Source organism: Nannospalax galili, unplaced genomic scaffold, assembly GCF_000622305.1.
Source record: "Nannospalax galili isolate Female #2095 unplaced genomic scaffold, S.galili_v1.0 scaffold23, whole genome shotgun sequence".
Taxonomy (NCBI): domain Eukaryota; kingdom Metazoa; phylum Chordata; class Mammalia; order Rodentia; family Spalacidae; genus Nannospalax; species Nannospalax galili.
The window spans coordinates 794,208-818,022 of record NW_008350771.1 but is presented as its reverse complement, the minus strand read 5'-3'; the positions used below and the strand labels follow the sequence as shown (position 1 = coordinate 818,022).

General features: G+C 48.1%; 1 protein-coding gene across 5 annotated transcripts in view; it reads right to left on the bottom strand.

Moving 5' to 3' along the window:
• Nucleotides 1-23,815, bottom strand: part of Mecr (mitochondrial trans-2-enoyl-CoA reductase) — a 34,940-nt gene that overhangs the window by 10,030 nt on the left and 1,095 nt on the right. For all 5 annotated transcript variants that reach the window (XR_003851866.1, XR_003851867.1, XM_008847925.2 and 2 more), the window contains exons 2-7: nt 10,837-10,934; nt 10,263-10,394; nt 6,382-6,525; nt 2,766-2,868; nt 1,651-1,753; nt 620-693 (exon numbers count right to left, since the gene is read on the bottom strand). Coding sequence is in view for 3 of the 5 variants with exons in the window: in XM_008847925.2 (XP_008846147.1) it covers nt 620-693; nt 1,651-1,753; nt 2,766-2,868; nt 6,382-6,525; nt 10,263-10,394; nt 10,837-10,934 (654 nt within the window). In the remaining 2 variants the exon portion in view is untranslated. The remainder of the gene's footprint in view (nt 1-619; nt 694-1,650; nt 1,754-2,765; nt 2,869-6,381; nt 6,526-10,262; nt 10,395-10,836; nt 10,935-23,815) is intronic.

Genomic DNA, 23,815 nt, shown 5'->3' with positions numbered 1-23,815 from the left:
GCCTCTGCACCTGGCAGCTTGTGAGTGTTCCACAGGTGTTAGCTGACTCACTGTGGAGGGCCGGCTATAGTGGGGAAGCAGGGTTTTTTTTTGTTTCTGTTTTTTCAGTTATGCAACCCCTCCACTTTCCTCCCGACGGTTGGAGAAATTTATGCCCAAGGAGGGAAGAACATACATAATGAATGGCAGTTCTCCATGTTGGGCAGGTGATGGACCTTCCATCATCCTCCCTTCCCCTCAGTACTTCTACATGCTTTCAGAATGTTTTGTAATAAGTGTCATGTTTCTTCTACATTACATTCTAGTTTTAGAAGACAAAAAAAATTCAAAGCCACTGAGTCCAGACTAAGTGACTTTTTAAGAGGCCCCTAGGTTATGAGTCCTGGGCCATTTCCCATGGCAGGGAGCTCAGCAGTCTACCTCTGGGTCCCTGCCATCCACCAAAGGAGGCCAAGAAGTGTGTGCCAGGGAGCAAGGTGACCTGGGTTCACTCCTACTCAGTGACCTGTCACCCTGGCCAGGCTTCACAGTAGCCACTGGGAATTAGTCACTAGATAGTCCTCCCCACTAAGATGTGGAGAGATTGTGTAAATGGTACCTAAAGGACCAAGGGACTTACGCCAGATGCCGCAGTAGCTCTGTGGAGCTCTTCCCACCAACACAGTTGAGAGCAAGCCGAGGTTGGGGCATGTCCTGAAAGGTAAGGAACCTGCAGTGAGGGAGGTGCCCCAAGGTGATGGAGCAGCCCCTGAGGGTCTGAAGCTGCTATGGGCAGCACTTCCACACCCAAGTGCTATGTCAGAAGGAGGGAGTAGATGGAGCGCTGGTGACTTTTGGACTTGCTTTTTAAAAATCTGCCCAGGCAGGGGCAGGGCCTTTAGCAACTTCATACTGATGTCCATTTCAGGACTTGATTCAAAACTTGCCTCCTCTGGGAAAGTACAGACTCAGAGCATCTCTGTGCAGAGTCAAGGGATAGAGGGACTCCAGCAACTCTAGGGCTTAAGACTCAGTTTGCATGTGAAATGCTGATGATCTGCTTCGGAAATGCTCTGCAGGACAAATGTTCTCAAGGACATGTATTTGGTCCCTCCAGATGATTTGGTGCAGAGGCTCAGACCAGGCTTGCTCACTTACTGGGCCTGCTGGAGGTAGATGCTCTGGAAGAGTAAGGGCTTTGAATTCAGAGCTGGGAACCAGCCTTATTGCACCACTTGTGACTCTGGTCCTGAGGCTGGGTTTCATTTATAAGACTGGCATTAGCTACTCTGTGGAGCTTTCCCAGGGATCTCCAGATAGAATGTGGTACAGAGACTTAGGAAACAGACCCTCCCTCCTTGCTCTGTCCTTAGTTTCCTCAGGCCCCCATCTATCTCTGACTCACACTGCTGTGTGGGCTGATGAAATCTACTAAAATCTTTAAAAGTGCAGGGTTTCCTAGTTTGTCTGCTTTTCCTCCATCCATCCCAGTGTCTGAGCACTTACTACATGCTGTCCCCCTGGCTGGGGTTGGGGGATAGGCTTTGTCCTTCTAAGAAAGGAGGTTTTTCAGACCAGAGCATGGGGCCAGCCCCTTGTTTTTCTAATTCAAGTCAGTTTTCTGCAAAGAGATGGCAGGGGACGGAGGGGCAGCACCCTCTTGCTGGGTACCTTGAAGATGGTTTTTATCTCAGGCTTTCTTAGCTCCTCCTCTGTGAGGACATGATCAGCTCCCAGGTCCTTCAGTCTGCTGGTCAGCTTGTGGATGTCAGGTCTAGAGACCAAACACAATCAGAGGCCTTGGTCATACCTGCTGGCTTTCCCTTCCTCTAGCTCCCAGGACTCCTTGCCACAGCTGTCAGAACACACAATTCTGTTTTGGGAACTAGGATTGGGATTAAGCCAGGCCTCAAGCAGGGGCCAGCCACATAATTTAATCATGCTCCACCAGCTCTTGGCCTCATTTTCCATTGGCCATGTCTCCCTGGACAGAGCCAAGAGATAATCTGTAACCCCTGCCAGTTCACAGATGCTAGAAACCATCTGCGCCCAGGGAGAAGCCATTCTACTTCCTGTTTCATCTAGTCAAACAAACTCCACTTCCTGTCCTCCCTGTTTTCCAGGGTACTTTAGGGTATGGTGCAAACATTCCAGGGCTGGAGCAGCCTTGGCCTCTTTGACCCAGGCACACATGATCACTTCTGTTATCACCACCGTGGAGGCAGGCACTGAAGTATCAATCCTCCTACTGAGACTGGACTTGCACAACCCACATGGCCACACTGGTGACCAGTGGGGCTTGAATGAGTTGGATGTGAATGGAAAGAAAGGAAGTCTGTTACTGACTTGCTGTGTCTTCCTGAGCAAGCTGCTTCCTCTTTGAAACTTCAGCTTCCTCATCTGTAAGAGAGAGATGACAAGCCTGCCCCATCTCCTTCATAGCTGTGTTTAGTGCACAAGTGCAAGGGGACAGGAACTGTGGGATGGCTGGTTCACAGCAAGAACAGTACAGTTCAAAACCTTCCCAGTGGGAACTGTGGTTTTGCAAGTAAAGGCTAGCCTAAGGACTCTCCAGCACTCTGACTGTTCAGTGAGGGCAGTCACTACCTCCTGTCTTCTCTACATTTCAGACTTTTACCAATCCTATCGCCAAGGCCACCTGGGACTTCATTTCAGTGGCCACTTATGCTTATGTAAGTGTGCCATCTGGTGGCGATGTGGGGATCCACAGGGATTCCAAATGCAAAGGCCTGTGGTGTGTTCTGGGATTAGGCCTCCTCACTCACCTGTCTCGGACCACATTGATGGTTCTCAGGCCCAGGGCTGCAGCGATCTGGATGACTGCTTGTCCTACTCCACTGTTGGATGCATTCTGGATGACAGAGTCTCCTATGGAGCCAGGAGGAGACTGAGTCAAGCCCTGCAGACCAGGACAGGGGAAAAGACAGAGTCCTCGAAAGGACCCAGAACCTGACTATGGAGTCTTCTCAGGCCTTGAACTGTCTCGCTGTTCCTTCACGCTTCTCCAACTCCCACCACACCCATGATGCCTCCCAGGGCCTGGCCACTCAGTATCCACAAAGTATATAATTCAGAGCCTGTGTGATTTTCTATACTCCACTCAGTGTCCACAAAGTATATAATTCAGAACCTGTGTGACTTTCTATCCGCCATCATTTTCTCAATTTTTATATCCCCTGTTCTCTGCTTAGGCCTTTTTTTTTGAAAAAAAAAAAAAATTGTGTATGTCAGAGGACAATTGGCAGGAACTGGGTCTCTCCTACCATGTGAGTCCAGGGGACTGAACTTAGGTAGTAAGGCTTACTGGCAACTGACTTTACCTGCTAGCCATCTCACTGGCCCCTGCTTAGGCTGTTTCTTTGGTTTGCAATGATTTTCTTGCTCCCTTGTTTGATATCCTCTATGTCCTCTGAAGTTCAGCTCCAGTGTGTACTTCATGAAGCCCTCCTGGGTTCCTTCCTTATGCTCCCAGAGGATTCTTTGGTGTTTGTCAATGCTCAAGCCATAACCCTGTCCGATATTAGCTGTACACAGATGCCTATCTGTCAATCACCTGCAGCTCTGAGGGAGGGCCAAACCTTGTTTAATCAAGGTGCACTTGAAGCGGATGAGTGCCATAATGGAGAAATGAGTGACCCAAGGGTTCTACAGACTATTAGTGTTTGCTTTGTGCTGCTAGGGCTCCAGCCCAGGGCCTAGGCATGTTAGGCAAGTACTCTACCACTGAGCTACGGCGCCACCCCTACACACTGACTGTGGTCAAAGTCTAGGACCTAGCTTTGCAATTCATCAGTGGGGGAGCCAGTGTAGCTCACTGGAGAAAATGTGGGCTCTGGAACACGGTGGAGCCGGGTGTGCATCTGGCTTTACCAATGACCACAACTAGATCAGACAGGTCAAATCATGTCCTCTTCAAACTTCAGTGTCTTCCTGAGAAAACAGGAGGCCTGGGACCACCAATTGGAGTATCCTCAATTAAATCCAAATGTGCTGTGAGTGGGAGGGTGCTTTGTTGCCTGTGAAATGCTGTCTGGTTTTCAAAGGCAGTCAGAGTCAGGGCAGAATGGACTGCAGCTAGAGGCAGACTCCTGGACAAGGAGGCCCATTTGCCTTTACCAAGGATTCAACATGTTGCTCACTAGTATGTTCTGAATCAACTCAGTGGGTTGCAGGCAGCATGGTTTTGTTTCAGTTGGACTTGAGGACTACAGAACAAAAAAACAACAGAGTATATCCCCCATAGTAAGGCGCATATTGGCTCACTAAACTTGGGCTTTTATCATGCACGTTCATCTATGCATATCAACTTGAGAACTATGTGAAACACAATTCTTACTATGGGTTGAGATCAGAAGCCCTGAGGCAGGAAAGTGGAGAGGTGCACCGTGGGCACTTATAGTGGGTGGCATCAGAACATGCTATCTGTCCACCATAGCTGCTGCCCCAATCAGGATTGGTCTCTGGACAGTGTTGGCTATACTTGAACTTAAGCAGAGGTCTCTCACCACACCCAGCTTTCCCCACCAAAGGCCCCTCTGTCATGGCTGTGAGAACCCCCATTTCTCACCATGGAAGCTGGCTTTCTACTAGGCTGTGGGCAGTGGCTATCTAATTTTATCACAGTCCAACCGCTCTTGGCCTCAGTTTCCTCACTGGCATGAGAGAAATATTGTGGGTAACTTCTATAGACCTGCTTGACTCACAGATAAGTACTGCGTAGGGAGCAGCCCTCACATAGTGTGGGATGTAGCGCTGGTCTGGGGGTATAGTTCAGTGGTAGAGTGACTGCTTGGCATGTTCCAGGCCCTGGATTCCATTCCCAGAACTGCAAACAAAATAGAACAAGCCTGGGCTAGAGAGATGGCTCAGCGGTTAAGAACACTGGTTGTTCTTGCAGAAGACCTGGGTTCGAATCCCAGCACCCACATGGCAGCTAACAACAGTCTGTAACTCCAATCCCAGGGAATCCAACAGCCTCTTCTGAACTCCAAGGGCACTGCACAACACGGCTGCACTTATCTATATGCAGGCAATACACGCATACACATAAAATAAAAATAAGCTGGGCATGGTGGCACATGCCTTTAATCCCAGCACTCGGGAGGCAGAGGCAAGCGGATCTCTGTGAGTCCAAGGCCAGCCTGGTCTACATAGTGATGGGGATAAAAGAGAGACCTTCAAAAAAAAAAAAAAAAAAAAAAAAAAAAAAAAAAAAAAAAGAACAAGCCTTTAAATAGCGATAAAAGCCAATCAGATGGATGGAGCTGGGCAAATGGGCTTAGCCTCCTCTCTCCTCTCCTCAGGGAGTTAATTTTGCTGTGGGCCCTGTGAGGGCTCCCAGCAGCCCTGAGGCCAGGTGGTTCATGGTAGTAACTGGCCTTAATAGGCTCCACCTTGATCCTTTCTTGCTCTTCCCATTCCCTCATTCTTGCTTCCAAGTACCACTCCCCAAGTGAACTGTCTGCTCCCACGCCTTCTGTCTCTGCTTTCAGAGGAACTCTAGTGAAACTCCTGGCTTCGCTGCTTACTTGCTGAGTGACTTGGTACAACAGTCATCCTCTGGGTCTGTTTCCCCACTGATAGAAAGGAAGACTACAGAAGCAGTTGGTTGGTTACTGCACTGCAGGCGAGGCACAGTGCTAAGTGTCCCATTGCCCGGTAGGCCAGGTACTGTGTTAAGTGTCCTGCCACACTGCAAAACTGCAGGTCAGGCACAGTGCTAATTGTCCAACTGCACTGCAGGGCAGGTGCTGTGTTAAGTGTCTCACACTGCAGGCCAGGTACTATGTTAAGTGTCCCACTGTACTGCAGGTCAGACACTGTGCTAAGTGCCTCACTGTAGTGGCCTATGAATCCCCTTACTCTCCATCTTTTGGGTGAACACTGATGTTGCGGGTGGCAAACTCACACAGACAGTGGAGGTAAAGCCTTGATTCAGACCTCGGTTGTTTGCCTGGGGCTTGAGCTTTTCACCAGTGGTAGGAACCCTCTGCACTCCTTTGAAGATGCGATGTGCTCCCTCGGGAAAATGCCTGCAAAGGCGCTTATGTGAATGGAAGTGTTGTGGAAGTGCTGAGTGGAATTATTAACACTAATTCAGCATTTTATTGAAAACACAGTGACTGTGTCTGCCTTATCCAGCTTTGTGTCCCCAAAGCTTAGCACAGCTCAACACATTTTTGCTGGGTGACAGCATTCCATCCCAAGCTCTGGGGAATGTGATCATCATTTCCCCACAGGATGTCCTCAGGAGCTTTCAGTGTTTTCTGGTAACCCAACTAACATCTATAGGACAGCAACACCTGGGTTAAAGCCTGTCATCCCCCAGACTCCCCACTGGCAAGTGGGGTCCTGGCTCGCTGTCAGCTTGCAGGTTCCTACCTGGCTGCAGCTGCTCAAAGTCCCTCAACATCCTGTAGGCTGTGCAGGGGTTGACACCCAGGGTGGCAGCGCTTGGAAGAGGAATGTCCTTGGGAACGGCAATCAGTGCTTCCTCACTGAACACAGCCTCAGTCCTCCAGGTTCCTGAGCCGGGATGAGGTAGGGTAGTGAAGAAGGATCCCAATCCCCGCCCCCACCCCCACCCCACCCCCACCTCCTGTACACCCAGGCCCTGGCCATCCTCCTTGGTATAAAAGCAGTCAGGACAGCAGAACACATGGAGGAAAAAAAGTCTTGTGTTTAAATTCTTGTGATAATTGTACAAGGTAGGTGTTATTTCAACTTTAAAAATGTGGTAAACGAGGTTCGAGAAGCTGCTTTGAGTTAGTGTTAGATTTAGCTAGTGTCAGTGCAGGGGCAGAGGACCTCAACTACTAGACTCTCAGGGCAGGAGAGCAATGTGATCCCCAGGACAAAAGAAGGTGACAAAGCAAAGCGCCTTCCTCTTGTAGTCCCTGTTCTCAAAGTCAGGCTGGCTCAGGTGGTCCTACATTTCAGACCAAAGCAGCACAGAATGCCCTTACCAAGTCCGATGTCCACTTTGATGCAGACCCCTCATGCAGCCAAGGAGGAAACTGGCCTGCCCCAAATCACAGGGCTAATCTAGGCAGAAGTGGGGCTAGACCCAGGCTCTCTGGGTTACCTCTTGAACATGCAGAGTCATGGTATTAAATCGTACTAGGTAGTAAACCTAGAGCCTAGCACAGACATTAACAAATGTTTACTGAAAAACTGAGTTAATGAATTGTCCTTGAGATAATAAAATCCTTGTCCTCCCTGGCTGGTCTCCTGCTTGGGAGACGCCAGGGGAAATTCTTGCTGTGGATAACCTATCACCACGCTGTCACCCACACACCTGGCAGGTGTCCTTTATTTGTCTCCTCTCCAATTCAAGAGGACTATTAAATCCTGCTACTACTAAGTCCTGTTACTTCAATTTTGAGCCCAACTCCTCTTCTCCAGTCCTTGGTACTGTCTTGCTCAGACTCTCTTCAGTGAAGCCTGGACTGTGAAGCATTTCCTTACCGGCTTCCTCTGCCTTTCCAGACCATTCTCTGTACTGCACAAAGCTGATCACATCATCCCTCTGCTTGACTCTGTGGGGAACCCTGATTGCTGGAGCACAGGAGCCCTCCAGGTCAGCCTGACCTACCTCCACAACTCCATCTCACCTCTCTCCCTCTCACCTCTCTCCCTCTCTCTCCCTCCCTCCCTCTCTCTCTGGCACAGGCTCTCAGCATTCTCTGATACTGCTGTGCCTTTCCTGATTGCCTTACATGCTGTGTTCCAGGCCTGGAATGTGTCTCCTCATCAGGCCCATGGCTAGACTTCTAGTCAGTCTTCCAGGCCAAGTAAGCATCAGTGGCTTGGGAATCCTTTCCTGACACCTCCCACTAGGATCACTCGCCTCTATGTTCCCTGTGATTAGTGTGATTAGGACTTCCACTGCACTGTGTTATGTACTGATTCTCCATTCTGAGCCTCCCATCCCCAGCCATGAGGGACAGAGACCATCTGAACTACTTTGGAGTACTCTTCATTCAGCACAGGGCTGGCCTAAGTGTCTCATGGTCCTTGCAGCTATCCATGTGCTTAGCTGGCCGGATTCCTGACTGCCCTGTGGATGTGGGAGAGGGAGGGGCTGCTCTTGGCAGCTTCCCTAAGCTCAGCGCAGCACAGAGCTTTTACTGGAATCTGACATAGTTGTTTTCCTGCCTGGTACCTTTCTCTCTCTTAGAAGTGTTCCTTCCCAACCTCTGGTTGCCACCACAGGGCCCTCCCTACCTCTGTACCACCTTCAGAGGAGACAAGAGAATGGCCCAACCCTTGCCCCAGGCAACTGCTTCTGAAAGGGCAAGAACTAGGGCCAGGTTGCTCTGGAGGAGGAAGGTGTGTGATGTAACCTCAGACTGTTTATATGAAAGGCACATATGAAAATGAGTTTGAATCTTGGCCCCCCTTCATTTACTGTCTGGGTGGCCTTGGGCAACTTGCTCAAGCCTTTATATTTACCTTCCTCTAATTTTCAAAAGGAGAAGATACCTACCTCATGTCAGGGTTGACTGAATTATGTATGTAAAGTACTTAAGTGGGCTCTCTCCTTTTGAGTCTGAATTTGAGCAAATCTCATTTTCCAAGCTTCAGTTCCTTATGTGCCGGACCAAGTGGTACTCTTGGGACAAGTAAGGAGTCAGGGAATCCAGGAAGCAAACTCTCGGTGTAATACCCCAAGCACCTCCATTTTACATAAGTTTAACTGGTCAATCACCTGGTCATAGGACCACCCTTAGGAAGGTGGGTTATGCTAAACAGATGGGTGGAATAATTAATGCCCTGAGGATTTCTTTTTATTTAAAATTCTAAAAAAATTGTAAAAGCTTAATTTGGCTGATTTGGAACTTTTTGAGTCTGGGTAGTCTTTCCTAGTGGTCCCGAACTCCATAACGTCAGAAGGAGCCAATTCAAGACTTTCGAATGCTTACATTTCCACATCTTATCCTCAAACTGCCTGTCATCACTTAATCAAAAATAACCAAAAGAACAGGCTAGGGTCAAAGTTAAACTGATGACAGTGAATGCAGTTAGCTGTCCTTCCCTGGCCAAAAGCTAAGAGAAGCTACAAGGTAAACCCGAGTCAGTCAGGTCAGGCAGATGTCTGTCTCAAACACCCACCCTGTGTTTGGACCAGAAAAGCCTTTAACTAGCCTAAAGATAAATGCCAACAGTAACAAAAATGTGGGTTAATTATTTCTTCCTCAGCTTGCCTGTGAAGGTGAAACTGTTTTAATGTCCCAGGCTCACTGCATCCTGGGCAGAAAGCAGCTGTCACACCCGCCTTAATAAGAACCTGACAGACAAGACTGGAAACGCCAGTTCTTTGCCCTCTCTGGTGCCTATCTTTCTACCTCTATTTTATCAAAAATTCCATTATCCTTTCCTCTAGTTTCTGCTTCATTCTTTAGGGAGGTGCTCTAGGGGGTCCCTAGCCTTAGGCCACCTCACCTATCTCGGGGAACACTACCCTCTTGCTGCTGTTGTGAGGACCCATTTGGGTAATGGATGTGCCTTGAAAATATAAGAGCTGAAATGCAGAACACACTAATGACTCCTTTCCATACATAAACAAACCGCTATCTAGCTTGGCTCTGCTGGGCCTTACCCTGTGTGGCCCCGCTCCGCCTCTGCAACCTTCTTTCTCACTTATGTAACCCTCTCCCATAGGCAAAGCCTTAGCTGGGCTACACTGGATTTTCCATTCCCCAAACTTACCTTGGTGTCTGGTGTCTGTTCACTTCACTTCTTCCACACAAAACAACTTGGTTCATCTCTCCCTAACAACTTCATGTACTAAAGGCCTGTTCTAATGGACTCTCCTCAAAGAAGTCTTGTTTGAATTCTTCTCAAGACCATCCATCTGTCTCTGTCTCATATACATGCACACAGAGGAGCCAGATGTACCTGTCTCCTGTGGCCCTGGAGTACTCCCTTTATGAAGGCACTGCCTTACTGATCACTTTAGTCAGGTTTGAGCCTTCTGAAGGACAGGGACTCTTGTTATTTTCCACTGTACCTTACAGCAGGGGCTTCAGGATGCAGCGAGTTAGACACAGCTGTGATCAACATGGGCCCAAGGAGATGTGCACGCAGGTACGTCCTTCCAGAGCAAAAGAAACATAATTCCACTCTCCTGGAGGCAGGCCTATGAACTTAACAATGAACCCACACTACTTAGTTACATTGAGCCAATGAATGTGTGGCTCTCAAGTGGATGAACCAGGATCTGGAAGAATGCAAAGCTGCTGGCACCTGGGGACACTCACCCAAACCGGCATTTGCTGGGATCACCCAGTCTCCTGGTTTCAACCCAGACACGCTGCTGCCCACTGCTACCACCTGTCCAACGCCTTCATTCCCTCCAACAGCAGGCAGCTGAGGAAGGAGGCCGTAGTTCCCTGGGGAAGAAGAATGCATGGGTCATCCAGCCAGGTCTGGCAGAGGCCTAGACTTGAGAGTTGGTCACACCTGAGCCGAAAGGGCTCGGCCTCTCACTGGTGATCCACTTCATCAAGCTCCAGGCCTCTGCTTCCTTGTCTGTCCAGGGAGCTAATACGCTTTAGCCACATGGTTACCATGAGGATAAGTTCAAGAAAGAAAGGAGCCCAGCATGCCACAGAATCTTCACAGGGTCTACTCCCTACTGCAGTCCTCCCGATGTAGAGCCCACGTTCAGAGGTGGGTCAGAGAGGGACCGACACCGTGTACAGATAGCTCTTCTACAGACCGTCCACTGCTAATCCCAGGAATCTCATATCCCCACCTGAGGAGGAACTGGGGCAATGTGATGGCAGCTGAGTAAAAAAGCCAATTAACATAAGCTCCAGAAACCAAGGTTACCTTGAATCATATTTATGTCAGATGGATTGATAGGGGCCGCCAGCATCCTCACACGGACGTCTGATCCTCCCACGGCAGCAAGCTCCAGGTTCTTGACTCTAAGCACAAAGCCACAGAGAGATGTTAATGTCAGCCAGGCTAGACTGGGTGTCTTCCACTCAAATTGTCTCCCCAAAGTAGGTCATCAACGTATCTCAGCTGCCATATGTGCTCAGGAATTTGGGTCTGCTGGAAAAGAGGTGCTGTAAGGACTAGTGTAGGGTATGGGCTGTCTTCCTAACGGCAGCGGACCATCGTGAGTGGCCTCTCAGTTCCTGGCCCTGGGTTTCCAGAACTTGCTTGGTGGACTCACTATTAATACAGCTGCAGCCTAACACATGGCCCAGCATCACCAGGTGAGGGCACTCCTGATTCTTCCCAACAGACACAACTGGGAAACCCTGGCTCAGCCTCATCTATTTGTGTGTTGTTTTGTTGCCCCCAACACACAGGCAGAGGCACACAGCAACATTTCCCTTAGCAGAAGGTGGGGCAATGGAGAGTTAGCCTATGTATCTGTGAAGAATCCCTGATTGCAACTCACACCCTGGGGATGTTGATCCTGGTCTGTTAGAAAGGCTTCTGGGGAAGCTGAAGACCTTAGGTGCCTCGGCACCACCAGTAAACTTCTCTGTGCTAGGCTATTTTGTGTGGAGATTTGGACTGTATCACTTTTTTTTTTTGAGACAGTAGTCCTAGTTGGCCTGGAACTCGCTGGGATTGATCTCACAGAGATCTGCCTGCCTCTGCCTCCACAGTGCTGGGATTAAAGGCATGCACTACTTCACTTGGCCACTTCTGACATCTTATATCTGTGATCAGTCTCTCTGTTCATACTAGGCCCTCAATACTAGAGTATCAAAATCTTGGTTCTGCTGAAGCTTTGCTTGCTGTGTAAGACTTGCCAGGGCTTAGGAGAAGACTCAGTGAGTGCAGATCCTGACCAGATCTACAGCGCAGCGCCCACATAAACACCAGGCATGGCAGCACACATCTGTAATCCCAACATTGGGGGGCAGAGACAGGCAGACTAGCTGAGATACAAGCTCCAGGTTCAGTGAGAGGACTTGTCTCAAAAAATAAGGTTGGAGAAGCAACTGAGGAAGACACCTGACACCAGCCTCTGGCCTCCACAGGTGCCTGCATGGGAAGATCACTCCCACCTCAATATACACAGGGAGGCAGTGAGGCTTACTTTTGTTATTTTAAAGTTTTTCTGTGCTGGGTGTGTGTGGCGGGGGGAGGGGGTTAAGAGCACTGGCTGCTCTTGCAGAGGACCTGGGTTCACTTCCCAGCATTTACACGGCAGCTAACAATCTGTGACTCCAGTTCCTGAGGATCTAACACCCTTTTTAGCCTCCACAGGCCCTGTACAACACGGGTGCACTTACGTACATGCAGGCAAGACACTCATATACATAAAAAACCAAAAACCTCAGAGAGGTTTTTTGATTGGGATGGTGGTGAACCACTATTTCAGCCTCAGAGAGGCTCAGGTATGAAGATGGTGAGTTCAGACCCAGGGTGGGCTACAGTAAGACCTTGTCTGTAAAAACAAAACTGTGCTTTGTTTTTAGAAGACTTGCTGACTAGACAGCACTGCTAACTGCTTCACACCCGTGGGTCCCTGTGACTTTCCAATGAGCATAGATAGGCCAGGCTTTCTCCACACTTAACACTTCAAGTCTACAATGATTCTCTCTGCCTAAATATTTATTAAGCAATAATTTTCCTCATTTTTACTTCCCTGAGTCATATATAACTGTCAGAGGCTCTTAGCATGCCACCACAACTAAACTGAGGTAATCCACCCACCTTCTGCAGAAATCTCACCTTTTAATTAGACCTGAAGCATGATCTGAGGTTTAAAAGTGTGATTTTTCAAGTAATGTTTAGTACTGATAATAGTACGAGGGGCAGGTGCTCACGAGCTGTTTCTTATACACAGGCTGTATGCTGAGTTTTAAGACGCAGCACTCCTGGGAGGGAAGTGCTAACAGTCCTGTGCGGCCTAGCAGGGAACAGAGCCTCTGGAGGTTGTGTGTACACAGGCTCAGGTGACCAGGAAGTGGCAGGCTAGAGCCCGCACTCTGATTACCAGGTTTGAGAATCCTGATTGCTTTCAAGGTCCTCTAAGGATCTGGGGGACTCAACCTGAGCCCCTAGACTGTCATGACCCCAGTAACACAGGCCAGCTTTCATCATGATTGAGAATCAGCCAAGAAACTAAACAAACTCTCCCCAGAAAAGGGTTAACTAGAAAGAGTGGGAGACCAGGGAACAGGAAAAGGCTTTCTAAAAGGAAGTGCTAAGGACTGCCTGTGTACACAGCTAGAGGAGGGAGGCGTCTTTGCCAGAGTAACTGGTGCTTACTGAGTGCTCACCAGCCAGGCTCCCTGCCAAGTGCTTCACAGGCCGGCCTCCTTGCTATTCCAATGGCTTTCAGACTATTCTGCTTTTACAGCAGAGGAACAAAGGCACAGGAGAGGTAAATAACTTGCTCTAGGCCCTTCCCAGTGGTAGGTGGTTGATCTGATCTGAACCTGGCAGTCTGAAGTTAAGAGAAGCCATCTGGTAAGGGGCCGATTCCAGACCAAGCAGAAGGCAGCCAAGAGCTCTGGCCTGGCCTGGCCGGTGACCCTTGCTGCACCTACCCAACAGTGGGAGATGGGTGGGCACCAGGGCCTCTCCAGCTGACCTCACAGGGAGGGACCAGTGCTGGGAGTGTATCAAGTCCAAAGAAAACTTCTGCCCAGAGCACACGGGCTTTGGACCGGCTGTCTCTCTGTATTATCCCGTTTCACTCCTGCATTTTGAAGGATAATCAGCCTTCTGTAAGCTGATGAAGCCCAGGACTTCAAGCTGCTTAAAGACTTTTCTGCACACTCGTCCTTCAGCCAAAAATTTAATTTCTGTATCTTCTCCATGAAGTGAAAAATTCAATTCACCCTTCAAGACTCGGATCCAACTTTACTTCTCCTGTGAGTTCTTCGGACTCTCTTTCTGCACCTGGAAACAATCGCTTTCTCAGTGTTTGAGTTCCACAGCAGGGACGATTGTACCATTTAAGAGCCTCTCATTGAGTTTATTACTTCTTAGCTTATGAAGTCTTTCTATACGTGCTTTTCAACTGATCAAGACATGGGTTCAAGATCCCCTTTCCAAAGTTCTTAGGGCTTGATGGACTTCTGAGTTCAGAACTATGAGTCAGTTACCTGTACCAGCAGGGCACTGTAATCAAATGTTTCCACAGCAAGAGGAATATTCCTCTTGAATCTCTTGCATATTGGGCAAAGATCACAGAAGAACCTTATCATTAAGCCAGGTTTTACCTCCAATGAGGTAAAAAAGATGGTGCGTTTTCAGCGCGATCTGCATTCTAGAACTGCAGGGGAGAGTTTGGATCTGGATCGGAAGCCTTCAGACTCAGTCTTTTTACTTCCCACCTGTTTTTTGTAGTCACTCTGTGTGTGAGTGTGCCTGTATGTAAGCTTCTGAGCTCCTGAAGGACATGAAACTTTTAGTTTTACCCTAGTGATTAGCAGGTATCTGGGGCCAAACTTTTCTCTCCAGAGAGAAAAATGTGGCATAAAAGTCCCAGTCACCTAGGATGTCGGAGAGGTGCCAATCACTGGCTCAGCTACTTCACTTGCTCTTCTGGATTCTAGGCTATTTAAAAACATTTCCAAGCTAGGTGTGGTGGTGCATGCACTCAGGGAGGGAGAGGCAGGCAGATCTCTGTGAGTTCAAGGCCAGCCTGGTCTACACAGAGAGTTCCAGGCCAACTGGGGCTACAAGGAGACCCTGTCTCAAAAAAGACCAAAAACAAACAACACTTCCAAAGTTTGGGTTCAAATGAAGATGATTCTTGAGACAGTTGAAAAGAGTACATGAAGTTATCAGAAAAAAAAGATGGGGAGATATGGGAGGAGTTGGAGAGGAGGGAGTGGGCATGGAATTGATCAAAACACCTTACACAGCCGGGCGTGGTGGCACACGCCTTTAATCCCAGCACTCGGGAGGCAGAGGTAGAGGCAGGTGGATCTCTGTGAGCTCAAGGCCAGCCTGGTCTACATAGTGAGTTCCAGGACAGCTGGGGCTACAGGGAGACCCTGTTTCAAAAAGACCCCCCCCCAAATCTCAATAAATTATTTAAAAAAAAATCTGACCTTGACGCTGGGTATGGTGGCAAGCACCTTTAATCCTAGCCCCCTGGAGGCAGAGGCAGGTGGATCTCTGTGGGATTGAGGCCACCCCAGTCTACATCATGACTTCCAGGTGGGCTGGGACTAGGGAGACCCTGGGGGGGGGGGGGCAGAAAAAAAAAACCCAAGGAAAAAAATGTTTACCTTTGGTCAAGGTAAGAATGCAGGCCGCCCTTGGTTCAGAGGGTGAGGCGACATGCATGGATTGGGAGTTGAAACTGGTGGTCCAGGGGTTGCATGTTGCCTCAGTCACAGAATGCTCCCGTTCAACCGGACAGCACTAAGAACTTCTTCCTCACTGAATTGCAGTGCATAGGGCATTTGCCACAACAGACAGCACCCAAGAGGCTGAAGATACCCCAGCCGCCATCAGCAGAAGGAATGCCTCAGACCCTGCCAACGGTCAGCCGGCCTTTCCCTTGTAGACTTCAGTCACTGAACATAAGGCTACAATTTTTTTGATTCATGAAAAATTTAATTCAACAGGTTTTTTCTTTCCTTTTTTTATTATTATTATTATTTTTTTGTCTTTTTTTGAGACAGGGTCTCCCTGTAGCCCCAGCTGTCCTGGAAATCACTATGTACACCAGGCTGGCCTTGAACTCACAGAGATCTGCCCGCCTCTGCCTCCCGAGTGCTGAGATTAAAGGCGTGAGCCACCACGCCCGGCTTCTTTCCTTTTTTTATGTGTATGAGTGTGTTGCCTGCATATATGTGAGTGTACCTGTGTCATGCAATGCCAGAAGAGGGCTTTGGATTCCCCTGAACCTGGAGTTAAGTTTGTAGCCGCTATGTGGGTGCTGGGAATTGGACCCCTGGGTCCTCTGCAAGAGCAATCAGTGCCCTTAACTGCTGAGCCGTCTCTCCAGCCCTCTCAACAGTTTTTTGTTGTTTAATTGAGACAGGGTCTCATTCTGTAGCCCAGGCTAGCCTGGAACTATGAGGATTAGGTTGCCCTCCAACCCATAATCCTCTTGACAGCCTCTCAAGTGCTGGGATTATAGGTATGTACCAACATATTCATCCTTGGACTCTCTAAAATATGTGACATTAATATCAGTTGGTGACTGACCCCATGCAGAGGAAGCGAGAAGTCTTTGATGATTCCCAGACATGGTTTGAACTCCTGCATGTACACTTGGAGAGGAAGAACAAAGTGGATGCACAGTGGGCACAATGGTGTTGTATTTGAAATCTGATACAGGCAACTTGTGGGAGGGTGACAGACAGTGCTCTGGCTGGACATAAAGAGCTGTGAGTCTGCTGTGTGTAGTGGAGGCTAGAGACAGGAGGAAAACCTCTGGGCCACTCGGCTGGCTAGTGAATTGACAGCTGACACCAGCGCTCCCACGTTCATCATTTTATATCCACGAGGTTGCGTAGTCCTTCCGATGCTTAAGTTTAGGATATGATCATGCTAATTTAAAAAAAAAAAAAAGGAAACTGAGGCTCACAGAAACTAAGTAACTTGCTTAAGAGAATGGAGTAAATACCACCCTTAAGCTAGATGCAGAAGCTCAGAAGACTGAACACTGCCAGCATCTGCCCCTGCTGGAGGAACTCTCCCAGGACACAGGTTTCCCAGGGATCCAGTCCATCTGGAAAATGCCACCTACTAAATTTCTTTCGAAGACTCAGATAGCATATTGGCATCATAAAGGCTCAGAGAAGTCTTCTCGTAAACAAGACCAGGTGGCTTGGTCCAGCTACTGCGCCTGCACCTGGGCTGTGAACATGATTTTCACAGATCATCCTTATCCAACTATAAGAGAACAGAACGGGGCATTGGGCTACAAACTGCTCCTGGCTCTCTTGTTTGGCTACTGGGGAATCTAGCTGAGATTCAAAGAGGGTGGAAAGGTGGGTAGGGATAGGCAGAGCAGAAATGAGACAGAAACTGTATACACCAGTGGGCAGTGGTGAAAGGCAGGCATGATACTTGTTACCCTCCTGGGGTGGCTGTGTTAGTCCAGCTGCATCTCCTCAGGGAGATAGCCCCAGCCTGCCCCATGGAATGCCATCAATACCACAGACATGGCTGTTCCTGCAGACAGCTCTGACAGCGTTGTCAAGGATACCACTCTGTGGAGACAAGAATGAACCTGGGGCTGGGTCTGAATTCCAGGAGCTGGACCTTTGACGCAATGACAGCAATTCTTTTTTCCTGTTTATGCTTTTTAAATTCACCAAAGGAAACGGTGCCTCTGAAGTAGAGCTCAAATGAGGCACCCAAACACAACCTGGCTAGCTTGCAAACAACCTCCCCAGGACAGTCCGTATCTTTCCCTGTGAATGTGTGGGCGCCACACAACTCTCAGGGCTGCCACTGTCTCAGTTGACAGATCCCAGGCTGGATAAGGTCACAATGGCTCTTTTGAGGCTGAGGCTGTACACCTGTGACACCATATAAAGTGAAAGGGAGACAAAAGCAGAAGAAAGAGTCTTTTGAGAGGTGGCAAAAAGGAGCTCAGTCCCTTAGGGACTGGCCTGGTTATAGCTGCTGTGTAAGGTAGGCAGTGCAGCTCTGCTAAGATCTCTTTCCTGTCTTCCATGTTTAATTAGCAACTATTTATACTTATCTTCTATCTTCCATTCCAGCACTACAAACAAGTCAACATCATTTAAGCAGGACCAGGCAGGGAGTCATTGACTAGAGACTTCCTCCTCTGTTCAACAGGTGGGCCAAGAATGTGTGTCTCCTCATAGGGAGCTGGATGAAGGTAACTGATATCTCATGTGGCTCTCCCAAGTCTGTCTGCAGTCCTCACGGTCCACAAGCTGCTTTCTGGCCTTCTGTGACTTGATGAAGTGCCTTTGTGCTAGGTAACTTGACCTAGGATTCTTAAATATTTTATCTTTTATTTGTGTGTGTGGGGGTCTTTTTGAGACAGGGGCTCCCTGTAGCCCCAGCTGGCCTGGAACTCACTAGGTAGACCAGGCTGGCCTTGAACACACAGAGATCTGCCTGCCTCTACCTCCTTAGTGCTGGGATTAAAGGCCTGCACCACCACGCCTGGCATATTTTCTTATTTTTATTTTATGGTCTGAGTGTATTGCCTGCATGTGTGTAAGTGCACCCATCTCATGCAATGCCCCTGGAGATCAGAAGAGAGAGTTGGATACTTTGGAACTGGAATTATGGGCAACTGTTAGCTGCCATATGGGTGCTAGCAATCACACCCAGGTCCTCTGCAAGAGCAGTCAGTGTTCTTAACCTCTGAGCCAGCTCTCCAGCCCCTTGACCTAGGTAGGGTTTTACTAATAAGCAAGAAGCAGCAGCAAAGGTGAAGGAGACCACTTGCTCCCCAAGCAGAGAACACTGATGGCCTCAGCTGGTGGGGATCAAAAGGAGTCCCAGGCTCTCAGGGACCAGAGTTCTCTCCATGTCCCTTTGTGCCAGACACACCCACTTGCTTCACTGGGTCTCTTCTGGCTTCCCTGCCTCGAGGTGATCCTGTCTACCTTCCACGTAAGACTCATCTTTTGGTTCCCTAGCAGCTTTTCCCCCTCCCTTTTCTTTTTTAAAAATATTTTTATTATTTTTGTTTTATTTTAGGTGTATGAGTGTATTGCCTGAATGTATGTAAGTGCACCTGTGTTGTGCAGTGCCTGCAGATGACAGAAGAGGGTGTGGGATCCCCCGGAACTGGAGTTACAGTTAACTGCCACGTGGTTGCTGGGAACCGAACCCGGTCCTCTGCAAGAGCAGCCAGTGCTCTTAACCGCTGAGGCATCTCTCCAGGCCCCAACCTCCTTTTATGAGGCAGGGTCTCACTATGTTGCTCAAGCTAGTCTCCTGCCTCAGTCTCTGGAATAGCTGGAGCAATCGGGCAAGCAGTCCAACGACTGCTTGACTTTCATGGACTGTCAGAGCTGGATGAAAAACAATGATTCACTTCTCAGTTTCCATGGCTGCAGTATTGTGCTGAGGAGCTGCTATAGTTCAGCCTTAAACATCTCCTAAATGCCCATGTGTTCATTAAAGGCTTCGTCTCTGGGGCACTATTGGGAAGTAGGGAGACCACTAAGAGGTGGAGCCCAGTGGAAAGCCTTTAGGCTACCGGTGTATACCAGGTCTTTTCCTCCCTGGCTCCTGATGAATGGTTTTGCTGCATGTCCCTACCCTAGAAGCACTGGCACCACTCAGTCCAAAACTGAGTCTTAAACCTTTCCTAAGTTAATTATCTCTTGTATTTATTGTATTGACAGAAAGCTTATTAACCCAAGGCCTCATCTTGTTTTGGTAGGAAAGGGAGCTGTTTGGAGAGAGTGAAGGTGTATAGATTTTGAGGTATATAGATGTGGCAGCTGTGAAGGTCTGTTACTGGCACAGAAGTGTGAATGTGTGGGATGCATGCCTGCCGAATTCACTACTGCTGGTCTTGGCCAACCCCTTTATTTCATTAATGGGTAACTGAAAAGAAGGGGATGGAGTGATTTCTTCACTTTAATAATCAGAGGCAGGGGTGGGATTGGAATCTAGACCACTGTTCTTGCAGGTAGCACCCAATGAAACAGTCCAAACCAGTCTGATCTTGTGTCATCTGTTCATCTGCTTCTAAAATGAGGATCCTTCTGACCTCACGCCAAGTGGGAAAGGCCAGGAAGCGAGGCACAGGCAGACAGGGGTATGACCTGGAGCTGTACTGAGTGACAGCATCCCCTAGAGGCTCAGGGTGAGGGAACCCCCCTAGCCTTTCCTGCAATTCCTCAGAGGTATTGTCTGCCTCTTTTCACCTCTGGAGGCTACAAGGAGACAACTGGCGTGCGGGGGGGGGGGGGTGGGGGGGGGGGGGGGGACGGGACGGGACGGGACGACGGACCTGGCCTTGAACCCTACTGCCTAGAGTGGAATGCAGGAGGAGGGCCACACGTTTCAAAGGATGTAGAATCCCCTGGAGTGTGAATCTCATGATCTTTGCTTTGTCCCTCTGAGTCAATTTAGCAGAGGTCCCTTGAAGGCAGGGGTAGGTCCTGAGGCCTTCTGGGCTTTTGCATTTGCAGGCTCTCACATTATTGAGATGTTATCCAGTGGGACTCAGACTTCTTGCCATTCTCTGACTCTCCAGGGACAAGGAATGGATTAGGCTCCCTCCATCCCACTGCTCTCTGAACTTATCATAGCACTTACCCCACTGGGCTACAATGGCCTGTCTCCTGGGCTACACTGGGGGTTTTCTGAAGGCAAAGACAAAAATTATTTGTTTCTGACTCCTCAGTGCCCGACACTTAGAGCATCAATGCTGGCTGACTTCCCGTGCCAATGACTGCTCTGCCCATTTCCTCCATCCACGAAAAAGAGCCCTCAACAGATCACCAAAGCAAAATGCCATTTTTTTTTTAAACAAAACACTCAGTTTTTTTTTTTTTTTTAAAGCAGGTTACCTGCCCAGTTTTGGTAAAAAGAATTCCCCTGAAAACAAACAACACCCTTTAATGAGACATCACTATTGATATACAACCTGGGGCTCCCCAAAATTCCATCTGGCTTAAATCAGAAAGGGTCCTGTATTCAAGGGTTTTCCAATTTAGGATCCTCTTGTTTCTACAGCAGGCACGTGAGAATGCCATAACTCCATAGCCTAGAGTGAAGGGCTGGGGGAGGTAACCATGCTGGGTTGTTAGGATGTTTCTGTGTGTATTGGAGACAGCATCTCATGTAGCCCAGGTTGGCCTCAAGCTTGCTATATAAGCAAGAGTGGCTTCAAACTCCTAATCCCGTGCCTCCATTTCCCAAGTGCTGGGATTACAGGTGTGAACCATCATTAGGGCTGGGTGCCACTTTATAAAAGCTTCAGGACCTGAAAAGCAGAGGGATAGAGGCTAGCAGTTCCATAATCCCAGGGCAGGGCTGCCCTTCTTACAGTGAAGAGAAACTCCAGACCACCTGAATGGCCGCCTCTTCTACCCTATCTTGTTCCTAATTTTACACTCACTCTCATTCTCAAAAAACCTTCTAGACGACTCATTGCTTCTTCTAGCCTAGGTCTCTATTATTTTCTTCTATGGAGTATTTTTAAGAAGCATCCTAGTTGTACCATTCTGTGCAAGGGTTATTCAATCTTTTTGAGCCTCAGTTTCCTGATCTGTAAAACGGGGAAAAGAATGAACCAAACTGGACTGTGATTATTACTATTATTGCAGTGTCTAGGACTGAACCCAGGGCTTTCTGCATGCTAGACAAGGATTCTGCATCGAGCTACAACCCCAGCCCTATTGTAATATTTAAATTCCATAACATATGTGGAGGACTTAGCCCAATGCTTGGACTTAGTGGGTGTACAGTAAATGAGCGTTCTTTCTACATTAACACAAGAATGCAAAGTTCTAAGAAGACTTTCCGGAAGAAAAAGGAAAAGGAAAAGAGGACATCATTTTCCAGGAGTTCTGTTACAGAGAATCCAGAATTCTGCACAGGACAAACATGAGGATGACCTCTGACCTTTTCTGAATGTTGTAATTCTGCAGTGTGACTTCAGGCAGATCAGCAGTTCAAGCCTTACTGGTCCTTAGTCTCTTCCCTGGCCCCCAGAACACTGGCCCACAGTGCAGACATCACAAAGCATACCTGTCTGGGGAATACGGTTTGGATCTGGGTAGCCCCGTGAACCTATTCCCAGATCCAGAGACACCCAGTCACTGGGATGTGAAAAGAACACCTGATTCCTTCTGTGGTATGGTTACCCTAAACCTCCTAAAACAAGATTACAAAGAGAATCCCAGTCACTGGCTTTAGTCCATATGCAAACGAAGTGGCTTGGATCCGTCAGGAGGGACAGTTCCTACTGCCTTGGCCATCTATCCACAAGGCAGTGGCACTTCACTTGGGAGACTTGCAGAGCTTTAAAGACACTCCAGACCTGTGAAGCACTTCAGGGGTGGGACCTGGAAATAAGTTTCTAAAAGTACCATTGAACTCAGAGAAATGACTAGGGTTCTACACAGGAGACAATAGATGGTTTTTTTGTTTGTTTGTTTTTGTTTTTTTCCTGGCTGGCATCTGTAGAAAGGCCGGTGGGTTCCAGTTTCCCTGGATTCTAAGAGGAGGAAATCAATCAGGAGGCAACTGCACTCAGCTGTTTAGCTGCCCAGGCCTTCATCACCTTGGTAGAACTCAATAAAAGGTACAATTTTTAATGACATGAGATTTGGATTTAGCTATGGTACAAGAGCAGCTATTTCGTAGCAGGTCCTGCATGAGACATACAGATTATAAGCCTTTGGACGCAGCATTACACCACTCTCATTGTGGGCCCATTCCCGAAAATGGAGCCATGTTCATGAGAGCTTCATCAGCTCACCTCAGCAAAGTCCTCAGGGGGAATAGCTTCCCTGACAAGATTTATTACCTATGAGCAAAATACAATTTGGGGGCCTGCAAGATGATTCAGTGAATAAAGGTGCTAGTGCATAGACCCAATGACCTGAATTTGATCACCTGATCCAAAAGGTGGCAAAGGAAAAGACTCCTGAGAGTTGTCCTCTGACCTACACACACACACACACACACACACACACACACACACACACACACACACACACACAGTGTCCTAAGACCATCTATAAGCTATTTGATTTTAGACAAGTCACTTAAACCTCTCTAAACATTCTGTTGGATTCATGACTCCTGCATGAAATCATCAATTAATAAACCTATGTATAACTTGCCAGTCAAAGCTGTGAGGACTGCCCAGAGTAGAGCTAAGGTAAAAACTCAGATCTGGGAATTCGAGCACTTGGAATCAGATCCTTGCCTTAATTTGGCTTAACTGTATGTTTGGCAAGTTTACTGAGGTTCTCTAAGTCAAATCATATTTTGGAAACATCATAAACACGGCATACAGGGCTAATCAGCTAAGAATGAGCTAATGTTCTCCATCAAAAAGCACCTGCATACTCTCCTGTGGTGCCTTGTTTACAACTCTTTGATTCACAGCAAACATAGTATTGTAATGGTTTAAACACAGGGTAGGTGTTTTGACAGGCAGAGAGAAGCCTCAGGTAAATTCAAGTCATGCATTAACCTAGCTACATCCACCTATAGAGCAATTTAAAAGAAATTTCAAACTGTAATCCCAACTACTTGAGATACTGAGGCAATAGGGCCACAAGTCACAGACCAGCCTTGGCAAGTAAGAGACCCTGAAAAAGGGGTTTAAAAAAAAAAAAAAAAAAAAAAAAAAAAGCTGGTCTTTGTGGTGAACAGCTGCTGTAATCCCAGCACTTTGGAGTGTGTAGAGGCAGAAGCTTGAGGCCAGCCTGGGCTACAGGAGGCTGTGGGTCAAAACCAAACAAACCAACCACATAAAAAAACTCTAACAGTCAGTTACACTGACTTATATCTGAAATCCCAGCACTTGGGAATGGGAAGAAGAGGTAGGAAGATCACTGTAAGTTGGAGGTCACCCTGGTCTACATAGCAAGTTCTTCACTAGCCATGGCTACATAGGGAGAGGTCTCAGGAAGGAAGAAAGCAACTATCAAGAAGATGCATCAATCAATAAACCCCCAATTAGTTTTTTTTAAAAAATTTTATTTTATGTGTGTGAGTGTATTGCCTGCATGTACGTAAGTGCACCTATGTCATTTAATGCTGGTGGAGGTCAGAAGAGGGTGTCGGATTCCCCTGGAACTGGAGTTGTGAACAGTTGTTAGCTGCCAAGTAGGTGTTGGGAATTAAACCTGGGTCCTCTGCAAGAGCAGCCAGTGCTCAATGCCTGGGCCCCTCAAATTAT